General features: G+C 40.9%; 1 protein-coding gene across 2 annotated transcripts in view; it reads right to left on the bottom strand.

The window, feature by feature from the left end:
• sorcs3 (sortilin related VPS10 domain containing receptor 3) overlaps positions 1–25,175 on the bottom strand; it is a 260,977-nt gene that overhangs the window by 162,787 nt on the left and 73,015 nt on the right. For both annotated transcript variants that reach the window (XM_037254286.1, XM_037254275.1), the window contains exon 2: positions 7,028–7,095. In XM_037254286.1, coding sequence (XP_037110181.1) covers positions 7,028–7,095 — 68 coding nt within the window. The remainder of the gene's footprint in view (positions 1–7,027; positions 7,096–25,175) is intronic.

The raw sequence follows: 25,175 nt of genomic DNA, 5'->3' as shown, positions 1-25,175 counted from the left end.
CTTGAACTTTCGAACTAAGTGTGTTCGTGCGTGCGCACGTGAACTATTGTGTATTCCATCCGCTCCCCCTGCACGCATCGCGTGACAGACACCCATTTGCGAAATTCTGTCCTCTCCACACTCTTATTAATACACAAAGCTGATAAATATAACATTGTAACACCATTGTTTTAGTGCTAACACTCATTCCTTATGTATCTGCAAAGTTGATCATGTCATAAATGCATAATGCCCTACTGTGAGGATGTCAAGTTGCTTCCGATTGAGTCAGTTAACATGGGTGTGTATACACTAAGCACCAGATCAACTCGTACCCTCACTAAATCCAATGAAATCTTCATCCTCTGTGTCACTTTTAAACAACTCTACTAAGTCCGGAAGCAGAAGATGCAGCGCTTCCTCTTCTACGTGGCTTACATCTGACCCATCGTCAGTTGCAGTTCAAATTATTCCACAGGACTAGAGCGCCCTCATGTAGTTTGATGTGAAAATAACATGTGAAATGATATAATAATTTGTTAATAATTTCCACACATAAGTCGCTCCTGAGTATTGGTCGCACCCCCGGCCAAACTATGAAAAAAACTAGTTGTACTATGTCCATCTTGTTTTCAATTGTCAATTATTTTACTGGTTCTTTTATCACAAACAAATTATTTAGGTTTCATTACCTGACATGTTTTGGCTATCACTTCCGCCTTCATGAAGGCGGAAGTGATAGCCGATTACCTGACATGTTTCGGCAATCACTTCCGCAAGGCGGAAGTGATAGCCGAAACATGTCAGGTAATGAAACCTAAATAATTTGTTTGTGATAAAAGAACCAGTAAAAAAAAAAATATGAAAAAAAACTCCCAAGTGACGTGTCACATATCCCTCCGCCCAGCAAAGCAGTGCTACAACAACATTCTACAGCCTTTTACCAGTGTATAAGTGATCAAGTCATCACAAAAATCACGAAAAATCCATCGATAAGTCGCACCGGACGACAAGCCGCAGGGTTCGAAACTTGAGCAAAAAGTAGCGGCTTATAGTCAAGAAATTACGGTACTCAATTCCTGAAAATGGTTGTTGATTGCTTTTATAATCGATTAGTTGTTGAGTAATCATTTAATTTTGACAGCTCAAATACATTATACAAGCGAGTAGCCTTTGTACCAAATACTAATGATTTAATATACGTAACTGTAATTAGGACAAAAAAATAAACATTTATTTTTTTTGCATTCACACGATTGATTCATGATTGTTAAAAATCTCTGCAGCCTATCATTTTCTGAACCACATCTTAATGGAGTACTTTGGATCTAACTTTTTATTCATATCTGCCACAGTCCCTTAATGTGATGCTCACTGCGAGTTGTGTATGCAGACTCAATATTAAAAAGAAAAATTCCTTTGCCTGTCACAGCAGTAAGTTGCTTGCCTGCAACATATAAGTCACAAATATTTTGAAGACTAGCTCTTGACTTACTGAAGGAAGAGTTGTAAAAGCCACACAGGAAATGTCAGAAGTCTGTGCAAGCTCTGAACACTTTTGTTTGATTGCACGCTCATTTGACAGTGTGCATTCATTTGGTGCAGCACAGGGAATAAATAAATATACTCATCACTTTTTTAAGGGAAATAAAAGGGCTTTGCTAGGTGAGTGGGAGCCATCCTAGGTGATTCGGCAGTACCTTTATCTGCTACCTTTCTTCTTTATGATAAGCAGGTTCAGAGCCAGTCCCGTGTATCTCCGACATGAACATAAAGTTTCACCAAATTACAAGTAAAGGAAGCAGCAATGAAGAGTAGTGTGCTCAAACTTTTCTACTTTTCTTCTATTTTCAGACGCATGTTGGCAACTCTAAGCAGATCTGACCCTGAGAGAGAGAGAGAGAGAGAGAGAGAGACAGAGAGAGACAGAGACAGATAGTGCGAGAGCGAGAGAGAGAGACAGAGAGACAGAGACAGATAGTGCGAGTGCGAGAGAGAGAGACAGAGACAGAGAGAGAAAGTGTGAGAGAGAGAGACAGAGAGAGAGAGAGAGAGAAAATTGAAGGAGCATGATAACAATCCTGATCATTTGAATCAGGTGTGTTGCTGCAGGGGGATGGATGGATGGATGGATGGATGGATGGATGGATGGATGGATGGATGGATGGATGGATGGATTTGCTGCAGGGGGATGGATGGATGGATGGATGGATGGATGGATGGTAGGGAGGGAGGTATGGGTGGGTGGGTGGTTTGGGTAGATGGATGGATTCTAGGAATTCAGTACAGTGAAGAGAATTGCTGTTCCTATCACTGATGGAAAGTAGGAATATGAGATACCAAAGTGTCTTATTTCCTGGCTTCTTTATCAATGATCACCACAGCAAGAAAGGCATGTTTCTGACTTTCACGTTTGTTGTTAGTCACAATTTCGATAAATAGTGGCTCGAGGCTCAGAAACTTATTGTTATTTAAGGGAATATTTGTTTCATTAGATCACAGGGAAGAGCTTTTGAAAACGGTGTAAGGATTTGAATCACCTCAATCAATCAGCAGGACTCTTAGGAGTAGCGCATTTTATAAGATGTTCTGTAGTGTATAGGTCATGATGGTGAGGTATGGAGGAAAATAGCAAGTCCAATTGCCAAAGGTCACAGAAAGCAGGTGGGTGTCTCTTAGAGTTGGATACTTATTAGAGGCACTGACCTGTAAAATACCATATCGCCTGTGAGCATACCTAGCAAAATGATGCAATTTTAGAGGATGTTCCTCTTCACCTGCAAGTGACCCCATTCATACTGTGTAGCAGAGTAGAAGTCATGAAGTGATAATACACAGCAAGATCCCTCTTTCTGTTCTTTCCATTTAGGTTCACACAAACATGGCTTCAGATTTGAGGGCTGAGTGGCTCTCATTCCAAAAAACTGCAACCAAAGCAAGCAATGTAGTTGTAAGCAAATAATTGCTACAGATTGAGCAGAGCACAATAAATAACATGTCCACAATGCAAATATTACCAGTGTTCCACCACTATATCTATATAATCACAATATCGTGATTCATCATTCGTGCCGCTGCAGTATCACACATTTTGTAAGGTTTTATGTGTTTTTACAGTATCAAGACAATTGAATTGTGCAGTATAAAGAATTCAAGTTTCATTACTTTAATAATATGCCACTAACTATAGCAGAATACACTTTAAAGGTAATCCTCCTAACCCTGGTAATGGTGTTCAAATGGTTGCCTGTCTCAATACATGCCCTGAACGCTGTCTGGCGACAAGCGCCGGTGTACTCCAACCTCCCCCCCCCCCAATCAGCTGAGATAAACAGCAGCACCTATGACCATGAACAGGAGACGAGGATGGATGGTTGGATGATAAAGAGTTGAATTGCGGCTACTGGTTACGAGCCTTTCAGCATTTTGACTAGACAGAATTTCATATGCAATTGTTTTGGTGCTGACTAAACTTTGCCCATGGGGTGGGGTGGGGGGGGGGGGCTTAATGAACATTTCCATCTGAAAGGCATTTGCTCTCGCAAGTATATGAGATAAAGTTCCAGATATTATTTTATTAGGCAATCTCCAAGATTACAAGATTTCTGAAAACCAACTTGGTTTCAAAAATGGACATGGCACTGATTTGTGGTCTTTACTAAAAGAAGTAGTGGTTAAATATAAGAGGCACAACAGAACTCTGTTTTTGTGCTTTTATCATTGCATCTCAAGTTGTGGATCCCATCAACCATGTCAGACTGTTCATCAAACTACAAGAGCGAGAGGTTCGTCCATACTCAATACATATTCTGCACTGATGATATACCAAATAATAAACGGGTAAGATGAAGGAAGTCAACAAGCTTTCCTGTCACCAGTGGTGTAAGGCATTGAGATATTGTCACCGGTGCTCCTTAATTTGCATGCGAATGAATTGTGGTATGGCTCTCACGGGAAATTACTTGTAAAAAATGGGCATGTATGGATGGCTCTGTCCGGCAAAAAGGTTGTCGACCCCTGCTTTAGAGCATATTATACATCTTTGTATTTGCCGCACCTCTGGCGAAACAATAGTTAAGGCAAAATGAATAAGATAGGTTGCATGGTAATGATGGTCTCTGAATTTTGATGTGTGTGTGCAAGTTTTAAATTTGTCACCTGCAAAGTTCCCGCTTTTCATGCAGTGTTAAATTGGTTTATTTGTTAATTAATTAGATAGATAGATAGATAGATAGATAGATAGATAGATAGATAGATAGATAGATAGATAGATAGATAGATAGATAGATAGAGGGAGAGAGAGAGAGAGAGAGAGAGAGAGAGAGAGAGAGAGAGAGAGAGAGAGAGAGAGAGAGAGAGAGAGAGAGAGAGAGAGAGAGAGAGAGAGATAGATAGATAGATAGATAGATAGATAGATAGATAGATAGATAGATAGATAGATAGATAGATAGATAGATAGATAGATAGATAGATAGATAGATAGATAGATAGATAGATAGATAGATAGATAAGAGAGAGAGAGGGAGGGAGAGACGGGCAGACAGACAGACAGACAGTTTATTTATTATATATACAGTTGTTTATTTATAAATGCATTAGATATTACTTTCCTGTTCTGGAAATATTGGCTACATTAATTGCATGTTTTTTTAACTAAGGGCTGCACTTTAGTGTGCCAAGTCCCGTTTGTTGGGCTATTCAAGCGTTGCCATTGACTCTTGTTTGGCAGATTGGATGATTAAAGTTCAAATAAACAAGTCATGATGGCAATTTATCAAAGTATCATTTAACAATCGGGAGTCAGAATACCAAACCATCCACAACCTGGCACCTCTTCCATAACACTGAATAAACTAAATAAAACACTGTTGTTCACAATCATTTACACACAAGTTTAACAATTTTGATAAATTTTCATCCAAAAAAACCTCGACTCCAGAGGTCAGATTATAAAGGTTGAACATCTGAGTGCAAGCTGTTTATTGAATTGATCAAAAGTCAGCTATGAATAACTTGCCATCATTTCGTTCTTAGATATGGAGGCACATTTGAAAAAGATGCATGATAATTAATTCTTAAGGTCACGGTATTCATTCGACAGTTCCAATAGAGAAAACAGCTGATCTGAAATTTGACCTGATCCTGAGGTCCTTTGATGTAACACAACGTTCCTTGGGAGATTTATGAAAGGGAAAAACCTGTTGCTGAGAATTTGCAACAGACCAAATGTCTCTTTGCCCTACATTTCCCCCCTGAATTTGATTGCAGGATACATGTTCATGTGCATTTTCACCTATGTTGAGGTAACTGTAAACCATTGTGCATATTTACAGCAGATTACTTATTTTCTTTAATCCTCTCAATTTTGTGCACTATACTTCTTTTGATTTCTATTTGTCTAAACTACAAATCTTAATTTTTGGGTACATCTTTTAGGTTTTTCTTTCAACCACATTTCGAGGCTTTTCCTTCTGGTTATTTGTTTTTAATACAACACACTGAGATAATGGCTTTGATTAAGTCTTGCAGTGGGCATGAGAAAATACTTTTTTTTATTTTCTAATATGAATAGTTAGGTCTCTGGAGTGCTAATTAACATAATAACCACCCCCACACCAAGACTCTCTGCCAATGACTTAGTAGGCATTCTGGCCAAATTTTTAGATTGAAATAACTAGTACTTTGAAGCGTCAGCCGAAGCATGTCACAGCCAAAAGTTAAGGAAAGCTGCAGTGTTGGAACAGATGAGCATTAACTAACAATATTATCAGCATCAGCTTTTCTTAATAATTTTATAATAATCTTCAACTGAGTTGTTGACATGGGGGTTGGAGGGTATTTCAGTTTGGCAATGTCTTGAAAGATTATCATCTGTCTAGCAGTATATGGGGCGGCATGAGGGCTAGCTCTGCATGAGAAAAATCTGCCCAAGCTCATTTCAACATAGATAGATAGATAGATAGATAGATAGATAGATAGATAGATAGATAGATAGATAGATAGATAGATAGATAGATAGATAGATAGATAGATAGATAGATAGATAGATAGGGAGGGAGGGAGGGAGGGAGGGAGGGAGGGAGGGAGGGAGGGAGGGAGGGAGGGCTGGCGGTCGATCGATCGATCGATCGATCGATCGATCGATCGATAGATGTGAGTGTTTGGAGAGGAAGAGTCCCCTCCCATGAATTAAGCCAGCACACAGTTTCTCCAGTCGGTGCGCCGTGCATACAATGGTACATTGTTTTTGGTGCAATTTGAATTTCCGAACGGCAAAATTGAGCCTGTACTGGATTTACAAACGGTTACACTTGAACTAGTGCACATGCTGAGTGAATTTCCCAATGCGCTCATAATTGCTCGTGAAGTTGAATTTGTAGCCAAGTGTAGAATCAAATCTGAATCGAAACCTCATTAGCTGTCTGATTTACTATTCACATCGATTCAACGTACGGTCACCCACTTTCTTTGCAGTGACACAAAAAGACCAGCAGATGGTAATATATTACCAGGTTAGGTTCATAGACAATAGTATTTCTGTTCTGTTATTTTATGTTATGTTCTGAAAATGGGTGTCTGTCCAGGATGGATGGATCATTCTGTCCTTGGGACATAATGCCCATTTCTTGTAATGACTCATGCTATGCAGTCAGTCAACGCTTTCTAACCGACACTGACTCGCAACGGCTCATTTTCAGCATGTGCAAAAACAAAACATAATTTCCAGACTATGATCTATGCGCCATCAAACCTCTGATGTAATCCAGCCTAGGAGAATGTTTTATGACAGTTGATTGTGTTTCATCATGATGAAAATGGCCTGCAGTCTCTTCTCCACTAATGAGAGTTTACAACTGTTGTTTTTTCATAAGTTCTCATGTGTTCAATTCAACTAATAATAAACACAAAAAGCATATCCCCTGGTAACAGATTACATCTGCCCCATTATACTGCGGAAAGTTAGAACATCTGATATTTGGCATTTGCTTTGGTGGTACACATTTGGACATAATGAAAATTCTGACATTAAAATAAGCTTTTCACTCACCTCCATAGAGTGCTCTCAGTGACACTGCCCATGTGAAAGTCGTACAGCTTGGTGAGTATCAGGATAACCTGGGAAAAAAACATCAAGTTTTAAAATGTTTGTTACAAGTGTCTTTTGCTTAAGCAAATATATGTGTACATTTATAATAATTGTGGACTGTGGTGGCCGAGTAATTAACCTATCAATAAAATATGGGTCACCGATGGTGTAGTAGGGAAGGCAGTCCGTCTCCAACCACGGCTCTGATCGGCAACGCTGATTGGGTTGCCAGTTTTGCACAAATTAAATTAACCCCCTTTAAATGTTTGTTTGTTCTTTCTTTCTTTCTTTCTTTCTTTCTTTCCTTCTTTCTTTCTTTCTTTCTTTCTTTCTTTCTTAAAAGAAGAAAAATTATGATTTCCCTCCGACTTTTCAATGTACCACATTGAAAACATCTCTGGTGGGATCTCTTCTCTGTCAAGACAGTAATGTTGAAGCCATCAGGACCATCAAGGTTATTTGTTTCTCATCAGAGAATAAAACTTTCTTCCGCCTTTGAGTAGCCCATGTTTGGTGAAGCTCCACGTTGTGCAGGGTTGTCACAGAGCAACTGGCTATGTGGAGATGGTACAGCAGGCATCCCTCATGACAGAGGGCCCTCGTCTGTGTGGCAATTGTAAAGGTTTTTCAGCAGGACAATGCTACAATTCACAATAATGTTTACTGACTAATACTTTTTTCCAGGAGAATAACATCATTCTTTTGAACCATCCTGTGTGTTGCCCTGTTTTTTATCCAAAGAGAACATTTGGGGATGATGGCCGGGGAATTTGAAAAAAATGGTCATCAGTTCCAGACAATAGAAGCTCTTCAACTCTTGGAGTAACATTTTCACAAACCTTTTGGAAACACCTGCATCAAACATGTCATTACTGAGATAGTTTTTGACACTTTTCTGTTAAAAGCGCAATTTCTGTGTTGGGGGGGGGTCTCAAACTTCTGATCAGCTGATCAACAGCCTACTTCAGTTAAACTGTACTTTTTAATAAATCGCCTGCTCTCAACATTTGGTCTCTTGTTCCCATTTTGTCTTTGTGCATTTTGAACCTGTACTTAGAACCTTCTCAAATGCAAATGTATCTATTTTTTTTCACTGGTTTTACGATTTTTATTAGGAGCGTATTTGAAAATATACCCATAGAGTCTCAATGAATTTATTTTAACTCGAGTCGTTTTGAAGGGCCACCGGAAATGGAAATGCAACACGTTTTGGGCACTGTAGTATGGTGGCCGCCCTTGCTGTTCACAATACCCAATTGGAGAACACAACTTGTGAATTCCATAGACATTTTTAACAAAAAAACAGTCAAACAATGCAGCTCTGAACAATTGATAGGGCGCATTGTTTTATCAGTTAAGCTGAATGTTTTAGACTTAGGTTGTACACACCTAGTGTTGACAAAATGACAATAAAGTTCTGTCTAAGTCTAAGTCTCTAAGTCTAAAACATTCAGCTTAACTGATAAAACAATGCGCCCTATCAATTGTTCAGAGCTGCATTGTTTGACTGTTTTTTTGTTAAAAAAAATTCTTGTCAAATTTTCAGAATCTCTGGGGGATGAAGCAGAAATTTTCAGTGATGTTAACAAAATTCACAGATTACTTAAGCTACTGTATCCATTACTGCAACATGAAAATGACAATGCGCTCATATTTATGCCACATGCTGACCACCACTCTTTGTTACCCTTATGAATCTGAATGAATTTACGTTCTCATCCATCCGTCCATCCATCCATCCGTCCATCCATCCATCCATCCATCCATCCATCCATCCATCCATCCATCCATCCATCCATCCATCCATCCATCCATCCATCCATCCATCCATCCATCCATCCATCCAACTCGAAACGGCCACTGAGTTAGTGAATGACGTGCATAATGCAGGACTCTATAAACTGATGCACACTAGATATTTTTAATGACTGTTTATGATTTAAGTCAGCATTTTACTTCCCTAATACAACTTATGTACACAAGTAAAATCTTATTAAAACACAATTTACTGCATAAATATAATTACTTAATATGAAATAATTCATGTTCTTCACATGCCCTCTTTGGAAAATGAATTAACCACCTCTCTATTAGTGCTTTAATTAATGTAACCTAGATGTTTTGGACTGTGGAGATCTTGGGCAGATATAAATCCACATTCTTCATTTATTAAAAAAAAAAAAAAAAACTGAACCCATGCAAACTTCACATTGAGAGCTGGCACAGAATATTGTTTCTGTGAGGTAGGCCATCAAACTGCTTACTGTATCTGCTGTCCTGTCAAAATTGTTTATTTTTCTATGGTTGTCTTGTCTTGTTTTGCAATGCATAATCAGATTATACTACATTATGAACCTTGTCATGTCAACAACACGCAGTATCTCGACCTTGATCAGCCTATGACTGACTGCATGAATAAAGCATAAAAAGGGTTGGACAAGACAGCACATTTTAATTTCTTTTGTAAAGCTTAAAAATTTATGTTTCACTGGACTATAAAGGATTTGGATTTCTCATTAAAAATAGCATTTCCTATTGATGTGCATGACATTGCAGCTGGTTCTTTTCTCACATGACAGTTTGATGAAGACTTTAGAAACACTAACTTGTTCTCAAACTTGAGTACAGTGGTAAAAGTCATTGCAAACCAATTAGAGCAAAAAAAGGTTATACCAGGTCAGAGAGCCAAAGAGATGAAGCCTCATTTTTAGCGTGTCATGGTTACATTTTGACCGTCACCCTTTTCACGTTGTTAATCAAAACACTGCTCTTCAACATATCCTGGAAGTGTACAATGCATTGGTTTATTTGGGATATTCTACAAAGTGCTTGTGAAACAAGCTGACCCTTTGTGTGGTGTGCTTGAGTTACACAAATGACCATGATATTTATTTCTGCTTTTCATTAAGGAGTTTTACCTGATTTAAGTGGCGATGGGTGTGTAATACACTATGTGTGAGATGAATTGGTAAAACATTTTGTATTATATTGCTTGTAAAATTTTATTATTTGTATCACTTCTCTTCCTCTCACTCTTTTATGTAAATACTTTATCAGGAGAGTATTCTTCAAAACGGTGGCACAGTGGTCCACTGGTTAGCACGTCCGTCTAAAAGTTTAGAGGTGCAGGGTTCGATTCTGGCGCTGGAGTTTGCATGTTATCCCTGTGCCTGCGTGGGTTTCCTCTGGGTGCTGTGGGTTCCTCACACACAAGATATGCATGGTAGGTTAATTAGTGACTCTAAATTGTCAGTAGGTATGAATGTGAGAGTATGTTTATGTGTGCCCTGCGGCAACCAAACCAGAGGAAACCCTGCCTACTGCCCAAAGTCAGCTAGGATGGGCTCCAGCACACCCACGACCCTTGTGAGGAGAAATGGTTCAGATAATGGATGGATGGTTATTATTCATTATGATCTATCTAGCTTATTAAATCTGCCTCCTTTTGCTTCTTGATGATCCCACCGTGTTTATCCTGCAACATCTGCACACAGCTTGTTTTTTTTATAAATACATGACTGAAAACATCAACACAGTTACTCAAAATGGTTGAGCATCCACTTATTTATATAACTGTATCCGTATATATGTGTCACTGGGAGATTCCTCTTTTTACAGCAATTCTGGCACTTCTTTTTTATAAATAGTCCCCCAGAAAAGCAAGGTAATAAAAATGTCAGGATTTTGGAATGAAGACTGATGCCTTTGCTGTTACCATAAGTTTCCCTATTTGACTGATATATCATTTAGGTTGATCTCTCATTATCAACTCTAAGGATTATGGGCCCCAAATCTCCAAGAGGAGACTCAGCACTTTATCGAACTTGGTGCAGCAAAGACTAAGTGGCAGTAGTAGCAGGACATATCTATTCTCGCAAATCGTCTCGAGCTACCTTTTGCCTGTGCTCTTAAGCCCCTCTTAAGTATTTTTCTTTCTTTCTTTCTTTCTTTCTTTCTTTCTTTCTTTCTTTCTTTCTTTCTTTCTTTCTTTCTTTCTTTCTTTCTTTCTTTCTTTCTTTCTCGACCAAGTCAAGTCGAGTCAGTTAGGTACCAAGTCCTTAGTCTGTCAAGTTTTTGGCAAGCAAGTTGAAAGTCCTAAAAATAGCAACTCAAGTGAGGCATTTCACAAGACTCGATTCCACCATCTCTGTCTCTCCCATGCTCTTGTTTGTTTAGTACGTGCCTTATGTCTGTAACCTACCGTTCTGAGTTCTCCTGAGTGTGGACACAGACGCCTTCACACAGGTGTTTTCCTTTTGGTCACGGGCTGCACATGCAAATGCCACTGTGGCTGGCATCATTACAACTATGTTTTACACTTGATTCTCCAGAGAAATACGGTGTTCATGAGAAAAAAAATCATCGACATTTGGACATGCATCTAATGCAATACAGGGATTGTTGTGCATATACAGTAGAAACTAATTTGTTCCAGAAGGAACGTTGAGAAGCGAAACCGTTGAGTTCCGAAGCAATTTTCCCCATTAGAAATAACTGAAAACGCAATAATCAGACAGCAGGTTTTTAGCCTAATGTTGCCTTTTTTATACCACAATTGTGTAGCAAAAATATGCAGAGTTGAATATGCAAGAAACATTAAATAAGAAACGCATCATTAAAACAGTAAACTTAAGAGCTACATACCTTGACATTGATGAGGCACTGAATATATTTTTCCAAAACAAAAACAAAAAAATCTGGTGGCTGATTTTGTCAGTAATTTCCTTTATTTGTTTTTTTACACTGGAACCTGCCCAGTAACCCCTTGTAACCCCCTAAGCAACACTAGGAGTTTTTCTCGCCTCTCTATTTCTCAAAAATGAACTTATGGTTGGCACTCTGAATTCTGATGCCAAGTCCATCACACGAAGGCCTCTTTCAGACTTGTCTGATCGCCTTTTTCAACTCGATCGTTGCCCTCGCCAGTTTCCTCTTCTCCGTTTCTCCTGCGTCTTTCTTGGGACCCGTGTTTTTCCTCTAGTACAGTGCGGCCTTAGAGTGGTCTACAACCCGCCAAACAACAACGCCAACCAACGCCGACTTGTGGCAGGTGGAACGAACTCTATTTTGTTTACAATAGCCACGTGAGTCCGGTAGGTTTCTGAAGCTTTGTCCAAGAACCGGAACATAAATATCCTGGCATTTTTCGTTGAAAACTGAATATGTTGAGTTCCGGGGTTCCACTGTACTTGACAAATCTTCATGAAACAAATACATTTTGTCCTGCGTTTCGTATAATGGATGTGCTAAAATACTGTATGACAGTTCAATTAGATTCATGGAAACAAATGTTTTTCGTGTATTGTAGAAAACAAACACTATATAATGAAATGGTGTCATTGCCTGTCAAACAACACCTGAACATGGCTTGTTTTCTATTAAATTGAGGAAAGTAATTACACAAATCTATTGCACTATGAAAACAAAGATCTGTTGACTTTGAGACTCATTTCAAGTTTGAAAATGTGTTCTGTTTCACCATAAACTCCGTGTCTCATGTCCCCTTAAAATCAATGTTCATGAACAGTACACTTTCATTGATGATACTTTTGGCTGCTTGAATCACTCAACTGGAAAATTGCAAACCACACTTATGATCAAAACTCTTATAACCTACAGGCTTCAAACATAAAGATATAAAAGTCTAATTTTTTGTCAAGAATCAACAACAAGTGGGACACAATCGTGAAGTGGAACAAAATTTATTGGATAATTTAAACTTTTTTAACAAATAAAAAACTGAAAAGTGGGGCGTGCAATATTATTCGGCCCCCTTGCGCTAATACTTTGTAGCGCCACCTTTTGCTGCAATTACAGCTGCAAGTCGTTTGGGGTATGTCTCTATCAGTTTTGCACATCGAGAGACTGGAATTCTTGCCCATTCTTCCTTGCAAAACAGCTCGAGCTCTGTGAAGTTGGATGGAGAGCGTTTGTGAACAGCAGTCTTCAGCTCTTTCCACAGATTCTCGATTGGATTCAGGTCTGGACTTTGACTTGGCCATTCTAACACCTGGATACGTCTATTTGTGAACCATTCCATTGTAGATTTGGCTTTATGTTTTGGATCATTGTCCTGTTGGAAGATAAATCTCCGTCCCAGTCTCAGGTCTTTTGCAGACTCCAACAGGTTTTCTTCCAGAATGGTCCTGTATTTGGCTCCATCCATCTTCCCATCAATTTTAGTCATCTTCCCTGTCCCTGCTGAAGAAAAGCAGGCCCAAACCATGATGCTGCCACCACCATGTTTGACAGTGGGGATGGTGTGTTCAGGGTGATGAGCTGTGTTGCTTTTACGCCAAACATATCGTTTTGCATTGTGGCCAAAAAGTTCGATTTTGGTTTCATCTGACCAGAACACCTTCTTCCACATGTTTGGTGTGTCTCCCAGGTGGCTTGTGGCAAACTTTAAACGAGACTTTTTATGGATATCTTTGAGAAATGGCTTTCTTCTTGCCACTCTTCAATAAAGGCCAGATTTGTGCAGTGCACGACTGATTGTTGTCCTATGGACAGACTCTCCCACCTCAGCTGTAGTTATCTGCAGTTCATCCAGAGTGATCATGGGCCTCTTGGCTGCATCTCTGATCAGTCTTCTCCTTGTTTGAGATGAAAGTTTGGAGGGACGGCCGGGTCTTGGTAGATTTGCAGTGGTCTGATACTCCTTCCATTTCAATATAATTGCTTGCACAGTGCTCCTTGAGATGTTTAAAGCTTGGGAAATCTTTTTGTATCCAAATCCGGCTTTAAACTTCTCCACAACAGTATCTCGGACCAGCCTGGTGTGTTCCTTTGTCTTCATGGTTCTCTCTGCGCTTTAAACAGAACCCTGAGACTATCAAAGAGCAGGTGCATTTATACGGAGACTTGATTACACACAAGTGCATTCTATTTATCACCATCAGTCATTTAGGACAACATTGGATCATTCAAAGATCCTCACTGAACTTCTGGAGTGACTTTGCTGCACTGAAAGTAAAGGGGCCGAATAATATTGCACGCCCCACTTTTCAGTTTTTTATTTGTTAAAAAAGTTTAAATTATCCAATAAATTTCGTTCCACTTCACGATTGTGTCCCACTTGTTGTTGATTCTTGACAAAAAATTAAAATGTTATATCTTTATGTTTGAAGCCTGAAATGTGGCGAAATGTTGAAAGGTTCAAGGGGGCCGAATACTTTCGCAAGGCACTGTACCTGATTTGAAGTGGTGATTTTTCTGTAAAGTTAAATTTATTTAGGAGGCATAATTTCATTTTTGTGACACTATTGTAGATGGTGGTAAGAAGTTAGAATGGTTCATGGCTTAGGATCTAATTTGACTGATTTTAAAAATCATGACATTCTCCGGATAACCTCTGACCTTAAAACTGTTCTTTAATAATAACTGTTTTACCGTCTATCTTGAGCAGTTGGGCACCTCCTACAGCATAGGTGTCAAACTTTAGGCCCGGGGGCCAGATACGGCCCACCAAGACAAATTTTACATCAACTATGTGTCATTCAGCTCGGCGTTCAACACCATCGCTCCTGACATCCTCCAACAGAAGCTCATTCAGCTTGCGGTGCCTGCCTCCACCTGTCAGTGGATCACCAGCTTCCTGACCAACAGGAGACAGCGTGTGAGGCTGGGGGGCATCACATCTGACACCCGGACCACCAATACTGGAGCCCCTCAGGGGTGCGTCCTCTCCCCACTGCACTTCTCTCTCTACACCAACGATTTCTCCTCAGGTGACTCTCCTGTGAAGCTCCTGAAGTATGCAGACAACACCACTCTCATCTGACTGATCCAGGACGGTGATGAGACTGCGTACAGACAGGAAGTGGAGCGGCTGGTCCATTGGTGCAGCCAAAACCACCTGGAGCTGAACCCGCTCAAGACCGTGGAGATGACAGTGGACTTCAGGCGTGACCCTTCACCACTTTTACCCCTCACTATCTGCAGTAATAATATTCTCTCCACAGACACCTTCAAGTTCCTGGGAACCACAATCTCTCGGGACCTGAAATGGACCGGCCACATAGACTCTGTCCGGAAGAAGGCCCAGCAGAGGCTGTACTTCCTGAGACAGCTCAAGAAGTTCAACCTGCCGCGAGAGCTTCTGAAGACCTTCTACACTGCCATCATCCAGTCTGTCCTCTGCACCTCCATCACTGTCTGGTTTGGATCGGCCTCCAAACAAGACAAGCACAGACTGCAACGGACAATCAGGACTGCAGAAAAGATAATTGGAATCAACCTCCCATCTATCCAAGACTTGTACCTGTCCAGGACCAGGAAACGTGCAAGGAGCATCTCTAAAGACCCTTGTCACCCAGGTTGCAGTCTGTTTGAACTACTCCCCTCCGGACGGCGTTATAGAGCTCGGTATGCCAAAACCAGCAGACACAGAGACAGCTTCTTCCCCCAGGCTGTTGCTCTGATGAACTCACACCACTCTTAGAGTCTCAGAGTCATTACTGTGCAATAACATCCTGCTCTCCACACCTTTTTTGAATTTGTCTACACTGTTTGTACTATGTGTCCTCTCTGCATCCATTGCAGCCTGGTCATCCTGGATAAGGGACCTTCCCATCTGTGGTCTCTTCTCAAGGTTTCTCATTTCCCCTAGCTGGAGTTTTGAGTTTTTCCTTGCCCTTTTGGGAGTTTAAGATCAGGGGATGTTTGAGAATATTTGCCATTTTTCACATGTCCTGAGTGTTGTTAGTCACCTAAATGTTGAACAGAGGGTGTGATTTACCGAAGTCAAATTCCTTGTTTGGCACGCTCAAACATGGCGAATAAAAAACTCTTGAATCTTGAATTACCGAAATCATAAATTGTCTCCATGTTTTCCAAACAGAAACATTGCTAGCAATTTTTATTACCATTCATCTTTTTAAACATTTTGAACAGTTTTGATAAGCCTCTGATTTCAAAACTAGTTATTCATCAGTTTGCCGTGTAGCCTATACTGTAAATAATATAAAGCGTTGACAGTCATAATGGCCCTCCAAGGGAAACTATGACTACAATGCGTCCCGTGACAGAAATGTGCTTGACACCCTTGTCCTACAGTATAGTAAAATTAGGATTATGCAGCAAAAGAACAGGAATAGATAAAAGAAAATAAGAACAAATATTTAGGTACAAATCCTTGTCATAATTGCATCTGTACACCATGTCCATGTTATTACCAATGGTTTGCATTCTTTTGTAATGCTTTTGCAGGTTTTCACCACAAACATTTTTTTTTTATGCAAACACTGGATGGTCATACCTTCACTCTTGTTGCTAATATTATGAAAAGTAACCTTTTTTTTTACAGGTTTCATCAAGTTTCAGTCATCAACTCGTTTTGTTTTTTTTAGTTGTTTTTTTGCGCGCTATCCATCTGTTTTTGTGTATTTACGCCTCTGGGAATATAGAGGTCAGGAAATATCAACATAGGCACAGAATATGCCCCAACACATAGGTTGACAGATCCACAGCAACCTCACATTGGCACAAGTTTCTGGCTGAGATTGCCGCAATGCGCCGGGAAGTAGCAGCAGTGAACATGCAGCAGTTGGAGGCACTCCGGGCCTTGACAGAGTGGCAAACCTAGCTTTCCTTGTATATGTAGCTCCAACTCCCTCATCTCCAGCATCGCTTTCATGAGATAACATCGGCAAAAGACCCCCACGCCTTCCCAGCCATCTTTGTGGTAAAAGCGTCTGCAGCAGTGGCATGTGGCCTGCTGCAGAGTCGGCTGTGTGCTTGTTTACTCTGCGCAGACTGAAGCACTCAGCATCCCGGCCTTCTCACAGAGCTGGTTCAAAGATGTGAGGAAAGCCGTTTATGAGCGCATGGGCTTTATGTCTGAGGAACACTGACACCAGTTCAAGTCTGCCACATGAGGAACTGTAAATGAGTCAATCATTGCTTTGCAGCTGGGGGGTACAGCGCCCCGTTTTGTGGAGGCGGAGGAGACCATTCAGAGCACTACGTTATATTTTTGCACAGGTTCCATTGCTGCACTCAACTGGTTGCACCAGTGCTAAAGTTAGCTGCACCAAAGGTTTTAACCGCATCACATTTACAAAGCTGCTAACCACTAGAAAGTCACTTCCTAAAAAATGTATCTTAATCTTTCAATTTTTAAAATTCTGTTAAGAACTAATCATTCCCCGTCGCCGTCGATCTTCACCATTGAAAAGGGCTTCCATTCAGACAGAAATTCAGACAGAAGAGGTCCGTCTCCCTGTCTATCGTCAGTCCAGAAAAAAAGTCATAGACTAACTGATGAGACACCCAATTTATTTACCATTTAAAAATGGTGGAGTGCACATCTCTACACCAGTGGTCTTAAACTCGCGGCCTGAGGGACGATAGTTTGTGGCCCTCCCCTTAATATGAAAGTTTGATGTCAGTGTGGCCCGCCATTGTGATATGAAAGGTTGTGTGCGCTGCTGATTCGAATGTATCTTTTTGGTAACACATATAGTACTTGTGCGAAAAGGTCTGTTATACTTTGAACTTCAAGTACAGGTCCAGACTTACTGATGAGCGTCTTCAAGCCCTACTGAAGGTCTCAACTGCTTCCTCCATCACACCAAATGTGGCTCAGCTATGCGAAAAGACGTGCTGCCAGGTCTCGAGCAGCAAGAAGTAGGCAGAAGCCATGTTCAGAACAATGTTCCTTCCAAGGTTAAAGAACTGTTAATACAGACATGTGAATAATGATACATTTCTCTAGTCAGCAACTATATGTTTTTTTCAGCTTTCTATATCTGTTGTATTATTATTTTCATGCCTATCATATTACTTATTTATTTATTTATTTATTTATTACTGTTTGATAATTATTGTCCTTAAATTTGATAACATTAAATTTTTTTATCCAAGCATAATAAAAACCAATGCGGCCCAGCCTAACCCCAGACTCTATCTACCTCCAGTGGCCCCCAGGTAAATTGAGTTTGAGACCCCTGATCTCTACCATATGGCAACTGCCAAAGGTTTAGGTTTAAAAAGGCTTACTTTAACCGGGGTCCCACTGTGCATTGCATCCAAGCATATCAAGGATCGAATTAGGGCAACCAAATGATGCTTGGACCAATGTTTATTGACAAGAAAAGGGGTAGTGGAGAGTAGGTTTACAGACAGGTCGGAAGTCCCCAAGGACAGCAGACAGGTAACAGAACTCCACTCGGACAGCTAACATAAGTCCACTCGGACCAGGAACAGAAACAGGTAACATATACTGACTGTGACTTCGACTGGGGAGAATGCAGGACTTGAAACAGGACATGAACAGCAAGATGGATACAGAGCAGGAGCATAAGCAGACGATCTGACAGGGTGTGACAGGCGGGCAGGGTTTAAATACACAAGGGTTGACAAGAAGGAGCAGGTAACAGTGATTACCGTGGTTACGGGAGACACAAAGGCAGGGAGGGGCGAGAGCGAAGACGCGACAACAAACTAGCAGGTGACAGTGTGTGGCAAAACGCCACCCATGATAAATATTATTAATTATTATTCTTATAATATTATTATTAATAGAATTACCACTCATGATAAAATATTACCAGATTGGTTTGGAGTCTCTTATTTCAGTCATTGTTATTAATCTCTCAAAAATAGGATTTCAGCAAAATCACTTTCTTTTGCCACCTCCTGCTTGAATAATTTTTTTTTCTAATATTTCACTATATTTTTTATTCACATTTGTTCCGAACATACGGATTACACATGCAAGATAAAATGGAAACGCTAATTTTGGTAGACTTCCATCACACGCATGTGCATGAAAAGGCGGAAGCAGCCAAATAAAGTTAAAACACACGCATACGCGTGCGCACACACACACACACACACACACACACACACACACACACACACACACACTCACTAACACACAACACACACGCACACACACACACAAAACACACACACACACACAATGCATATATGGTGAAATAAAAATACAATGTTAGACTACAATGGCATTGCGGTGTGCGCGCTATAGATTGAATTGTTTACAACTGTTTAAGTGTCAACCAACACAACCACCATCGGTCACCAGACTGAATGGTGATGTGTAAATTTTTTTGCCAGAGGAGGACAGTTCCTCCTCTTATTCGCTTGAAGCAAAGGTAAGTCACTCCCTCCGCATATAAACACTCTGAACACGCACAAGGCAACCAGCACGTCATGATACTTCATATGCAATCTCTATTGGTGGATTACACACACAAGACAGGCTGGGTGTGTTTCTGTCAGTTGGTGCTTGACCCGGTTGAGGACAATTACCGTATTTTCCAGACTATAAGGCGCGCCTAAAAACCTAAAATTTTCTCAAAAGCCGACAGTGCGCCTTATAGTCCGGTGCGCCTTATATATGGACCAAATTCCTAAATTTAAACTGGCCCGAAGCATTGTGTCATGAAATCAATCATAAGTGGCCCGCTGAAGTCTATGAATCATGAATCAAAAAGACGATGGATTATTATTTTGTGATTATAAAGTTATTTGTTGCGTCTGAAGTTGAAATAAAACATAAAATGGAGAATGATTTGATTTGGATTAAAAATCTGACATGATGCATTAATGGTGCGCCTTATAGTCCGGTGCGCCTTATATAAGGACAAAGTTTTAAAATGGGCCATTCATTGAAGGTGCGCCTTATGGTCCGGTGCGCCTTATAGTCCGGAAAATACGGTACAGGGAAAGACAAAAATGTATTTCTATCCCTGGTTAGTCCATTCTTTGTGTCGTCCTCTGTCCACAATCATTCTGTCCCAGGGACGGGTAATGCCCATATCTCTCTAAACACATCCACACTATTATAACTATTACCGTAATTTTCGGACTATAAGTCGCGGGTTTTTTTTTCATAGTTTGGGTGGGGGGGCGACTTATACTCAGGAGCGACTTATATATGTTTTAAATCACAAATTTTTGCTTGATCATGAACACATCACTTACTTACAAGTATAGTTGACCACTTCACATGTTATTTTTAGTATAGTTGATCACTTCACATGCTTTTATATCTTTATCTTGAACATATTCAAAACATGAAAAATAGAGAGAAAAAATCAAATAAAGCAATTAACACTTTAAAGCGCCATATCCAAGTCCACTGTCTGCTGTATGCACACTTGCTCCATTTTTGCTCCTCTTATATTTATTATGTTATTTGTTTATTTATTATTTATTCATCACTCTTGTTTATTCATTGTTTGTGCCTTCTTGTTTTTATTTTTTTGTGTTGTTTACTTGTATGCATATTGTGTACTATGTCTTGTCACCGCGGGATAGTGGGAACGTAATTTCGATCTCTTTGTGTCTTGGCATATGAAGAAATAGACAATAAAGCAGACTTTGACTTTGACTTTGATGAAACAACCAAATAAACAAAACAAAAAACTACAGCTGAAAAAAAAAGCTGTTATTTTCAGACGAAACTGGATGAGGGCGCTCTAACTTTCACCGTTGGCCGTGACTCATCAACTGGGAAGGGCTTAACAAAAATGGCACCAAAAAGAAACTCATATTCTGCAGGTTACAAACTTCAAGTTGTAAAATATGCAGCCGAAAACAGTAATCGAGCAGCAGAAAGAAAGTTTGGCGTTAGTGAGAAACTTGTAAGGGATTGGCGAAAATCGGAGCTTCTTCAGAGCGAACAAAGCTCTGCTTGTGATAGACAGCATGCGAGCGCATATCACGCCACAGATAAAAGAGAAATTAAAAAGCCTCAACTCCATACCTGCCATCATCCCTGGAGGCTGTACTAAAATACTTCAGCCACTTGACGTCTCCGTGAATAGGAGCTTTAAAGCAGTTCTGCGTAACCTGTGGGAGCAGTGGATGGTGGACGGAGAACACAGCTTCACGGCAACTGGGAGAATGCGACGTGCAACATTCCTGGACGTCATTGGATGGATCGACAAAGCGTGGGCTTCGGTTACACCCAAAATCATTCTGTCAGGATTTAGAAAAACTGGAATAATTCCAACTGAAACTGACGAGGAGTCTGACGTCAGCGACGGAGATGACGAAGGGCCCCACGTACTACCGGCATCAGTCGCGGCTTTGTTTGAAAGTGACACGGGGGACGAAGAGTTTGCAGGATTTAATGATTAGGAGTGACGCAGAAGGTTTGGAATTTTTTTTTATTTTTGTTATAGTTATTTGATATATATTTTATTTCGTGTAGCAACTTCTATATATTTTTATCATTACAGTTCATAGTTGTTGGCTCGTTGAACTCTTGTTTTGTTAAATAAAGGGCTGTTTACCAAACCCACGTCTTCCCTTGTACGCTACAATATATTTATATACTACATCTGTGGAATAAAAGGAGTCGCAACTGACCCACGAGGCTGACGTCAGCTGCTCACGCGTGGCGTTGTTGACATAAAGGACGAGAAATTTGATCGATGGATTTAATGATTTGGAGTGACACAAATGGTTTGAGAATATTGTTGTTTATGTGATAGTTATTTAAAATATAGTTTATATCTGTATCGTTGTATGGGCCTGTGGAATAATTTGAACTGCGGCGCGGCACACGGCATTGTTGACAAAGGACGATCGATAAAAGACAAGAAATTTGATCGATGGATTTAATGATTTGGAGTGACACAAATGGTTTGATAATGTTGTTGTTTATGTGATAGTTATTTAAAATATAGTTTATATATCGTTGTATGGGCCTGTGGAATAATTTGAACTGCGGCGCGGCACACGGCATTGTTGACAAAGGACGATCTGTCATGTCTCGTCCCCAGTTTTGTTAGATGTCTAGGTTGCCATGGTTTCTGTTCGGGTTCTGTCATGTCTCGTCCCCCCTTTTGCTATGTGTCCCTGATCATGTCCATAGTTTGTCAGTGTGTCTGTGTGCTCGCCCCTCCCTTCCTGTGTACCCATGATCAGTGTAATCACACTCACCTGCCTCTCGTTACCTGTGTTGTATTTAAGTTCTGTTTGTGTGTCACTCGCCGTCGGAGCATTGCATGAGATTTGGACAATGCATGTCTCACTGTCACGCGATTTGTTTGGTTCCTGTCTTTTGTTTCACGTTTTGGTCGGTCAGTCCTGTTAGTTTGTTGTTTAGTCACGTCAGTTTGCCGAGTCCTTTTGGTTTCCACAATAAACCCTGGTCCAAGCTGCACTTGGTCGCCTCGCTCCATTACTCCACCCCGAAGCCTGACACGATCGATGGATTTAATGAATTGGAGTGACACAGCTGGTTTTACAAACGTGTTATTTATGTAATAGTTTTTTTAAATAACTCTGAATGTTACGTCAGGCCCGTTCTCAGCTCCTCGTTTGTGTTTGTCACGTTAGCATACCGTATTGTTTAGCCTGTTGTTGCTCGTTCATGTCTGTTCTTGGTGTTGGATTTTGTCGAATAGATTGCCCCCCAATATGCGACTTATACTCCGGAGCGACTTATACATGGTTTTTTTTCACTTTTTTGGGCATTTTATGGCTGGTGCGATTTATAGTCCGAAAATTATTTTGTCAACAATGCGTGCGCGCCGCTGACGGCGCTTGCACTTCAAAATATTCCACAGGCACATATAACGATATATAAATTATATATCAAGTAACTATTATATAAGCAATAATGTTATCAAACCATCTGTGTCACTCCAAATCATTAAATCCATCGATCGTCCTTTGTCAACAATGGGTGCGCGCAGCTGACGGCGCTTGCACTTCAAAATATTCCACAGGCCCATATAACGATATATAAATTAGAAATCAAAAAACTATTATATAAGCAATACTATTATCAAACCATCTGTGCACTCTAAATCATTAAATCCATCGATCAAATTCCTCGTCCTTTGTCAACAACGCCGCGCGTGAGCCCTGACGTCAGCCTCGTCGTTATTCCACAGATTTAGTATATAACTATATTGTAGCCCTAACAAAGTACAAGGAAAGACGTGGGTTTGGTAAACGGCTCTTTATTTAACAAAACAAACTTCCAGGCATGTGAGAGATCCATAGAATAGGACCGGGCGTGCGTAAAAGCCATGACCGAGCCCCATCCACCGTCCCCGGACAGCCACCCGGCCGAGCGCCGGCCCTCGACTTCCATCCACGGAGGTGAAAGAGAGCTCCGGAGAGTAGGACCGGGCGTGCGTAAAAGCCATGTCCGAGCCCCATCCACCGTCCCTGGACAGCCACCCGGCCGAGCGCCGGCCCCCGACTTCAATCCACGGAGGTGAAAGAGAGCTCCTTAGAGTAGGACCGGGCGTGGGTAAAAGCCATAATAGTTTTTCAAACCTTCTGTGTCACTCCAAATCCTTAAATCCTTCAAACTCTTCGTCCGCCGTTTCACTTAGAAACAAAGCCGCTAATGATGCCGGTAGTACGTGGGGCATCTTCGTCATCCCGTGATCAATCTTTGTCCTTTATGTAAACAACCGCCGCGCCACTCCGCGTCGCGCTGCTGACGTCACTCGAAATTCAAAAACAGTAATCCCTTGCTACATCGCGGTTCGTTTATCGCGGTTTCACTTTTTTTTTTTTCGAAAAATTTTGAAAAAAAACACATAAGTCGCTCCTTATTATAAGTCGCCCCCCCACCCAAACTATGAAAATAAAAACGCGACTTATAGTCCTAAAATTACGGTATATACTATTATGTACACTATTATAACCCTACAATCCCGAGTGGTGAAATTCAGACAGAAGAGGAAATTAGAAGAGGAAGTCTATGGCTTCAAAATGCCGCTAGCAGTTAACTAAGTCGTTCATCGTACCTTCATTGTTCAGCAAATAGCTTATGGTAAAACGAGACGACATAATGGACCATTCCTATCAGCTCCACATTAGCAAAGGTGTATGCCAGTGGTATGTGATCCATTTGGCAAAAGCACTGTTTCAGCCATTAGCACCTTTCGAGGTTCCCTGCAAGTGCGAACTTAATTGGGCATTTTCACCGGAGTACACAGGGATATATCTTGGTGTTAGCCTTGGTGGATATGCCAAAAGTGTTCACCCTCTCATCATAGAGTTGCACATGTGCTGTTTCCAAGGGCTTCTTTAGTAATTCTACCTGACAGTACACTTTGTGTGTTTTTGTGCAAAATTAAAGAATAGGCATGTAGTTATGCCATGTAGTTGTCGATCCTACCCGATAAATGGCCAAGGCTGAGCAAAACCTTGAAAAATCATGATTCAAAACTTTGTAGGTGGTGATGTCTGCAATCGTGCTCCTGTAGGTAACTATACTTTCTGTTGACTGACCTGTTTGGCTCAAAACCGCTTGAGGTTATCAACATGGAACTTGAATAAGGAAAAATAAAGAGCATCCCGGATCTTAGGGCAAAACATCACATTCTTGAGCAGTCAGTCATGTTGTGCTTGCTGCTGCCTACTTGGATGATGTTATGATCCAAAGTAACAGGTGGTGAAGCATGTGCATGGGTGAGGGTGGTGCAAGTCACTGCGGCAGACCGGACTCACCACCAAAACAAGGAAATGTGACTGTCAGAGAGAGATATTTTGTGCCACTTGGGCTGTAGGCAAGTCCGTCTTCATGTAGATAAGAAAAGAAGTTAGGTTGGACTGTTCCCCTGCCTCACTCGGGCGGCAGGGGATGTGGAGATGGGTGTAACTATCAGTGAGTTACAGAAAAGATAGAGATATGGCAACATCATGGAATGTTAGAAGTACAGATAGAAAAACTACACAAGCACAAATGTTATCAGTTTATGGTCAAAAGCAAAAACAAAGGACTTTCATAATAATAATAATAATAATAATAATGTTGGCGGCTCGGTGGAGCACTGGGTAGCACGTCCGCCTCACAGTTACGAGGGTGCGGGTTCGATTCCACCTCCGGCCCTCCCTGTGTGGAGTTTGCATGTTCTCCCCGGGCCCGCGTGGGTTTTCTCCGGGCACTCCGGTTTCCTCCCACATCCAAAAAACATGCTTGGTAGGCCGATTGAAGACTCCAAATTGTCCCTAGGTGTGAGTGCGAGTGCAAATGGTTGTTTGTCTCTGTGTGCCCTGCGATTGGCTGGCAACCGGTTCAGGGTGTCCCCCGCCTACTGCCCGATGACGGCTGGGATAGGCTCCAGCACACCCGCGACCCCCGTGGGGACTAAGCGGTTCAGAA

The sequence above is a fragment of the Syngnathus acus genome, chromosome 1 (genome assembly GCF_901709675.1).
Source record: "Syngnathus acus chromosome 1, fSynAcu1.2, whole genome shotgun sequence".
Lineage (NCBI taxonomy): Eukaryota > Metazoa > Chordata > Actinopteri > Syngnathiformes > Syngnathidae > Syngnathus > Syngnathus acus.
This window is presented reverse-complemented; position numbering and strand designations above follow the sequence as displayed.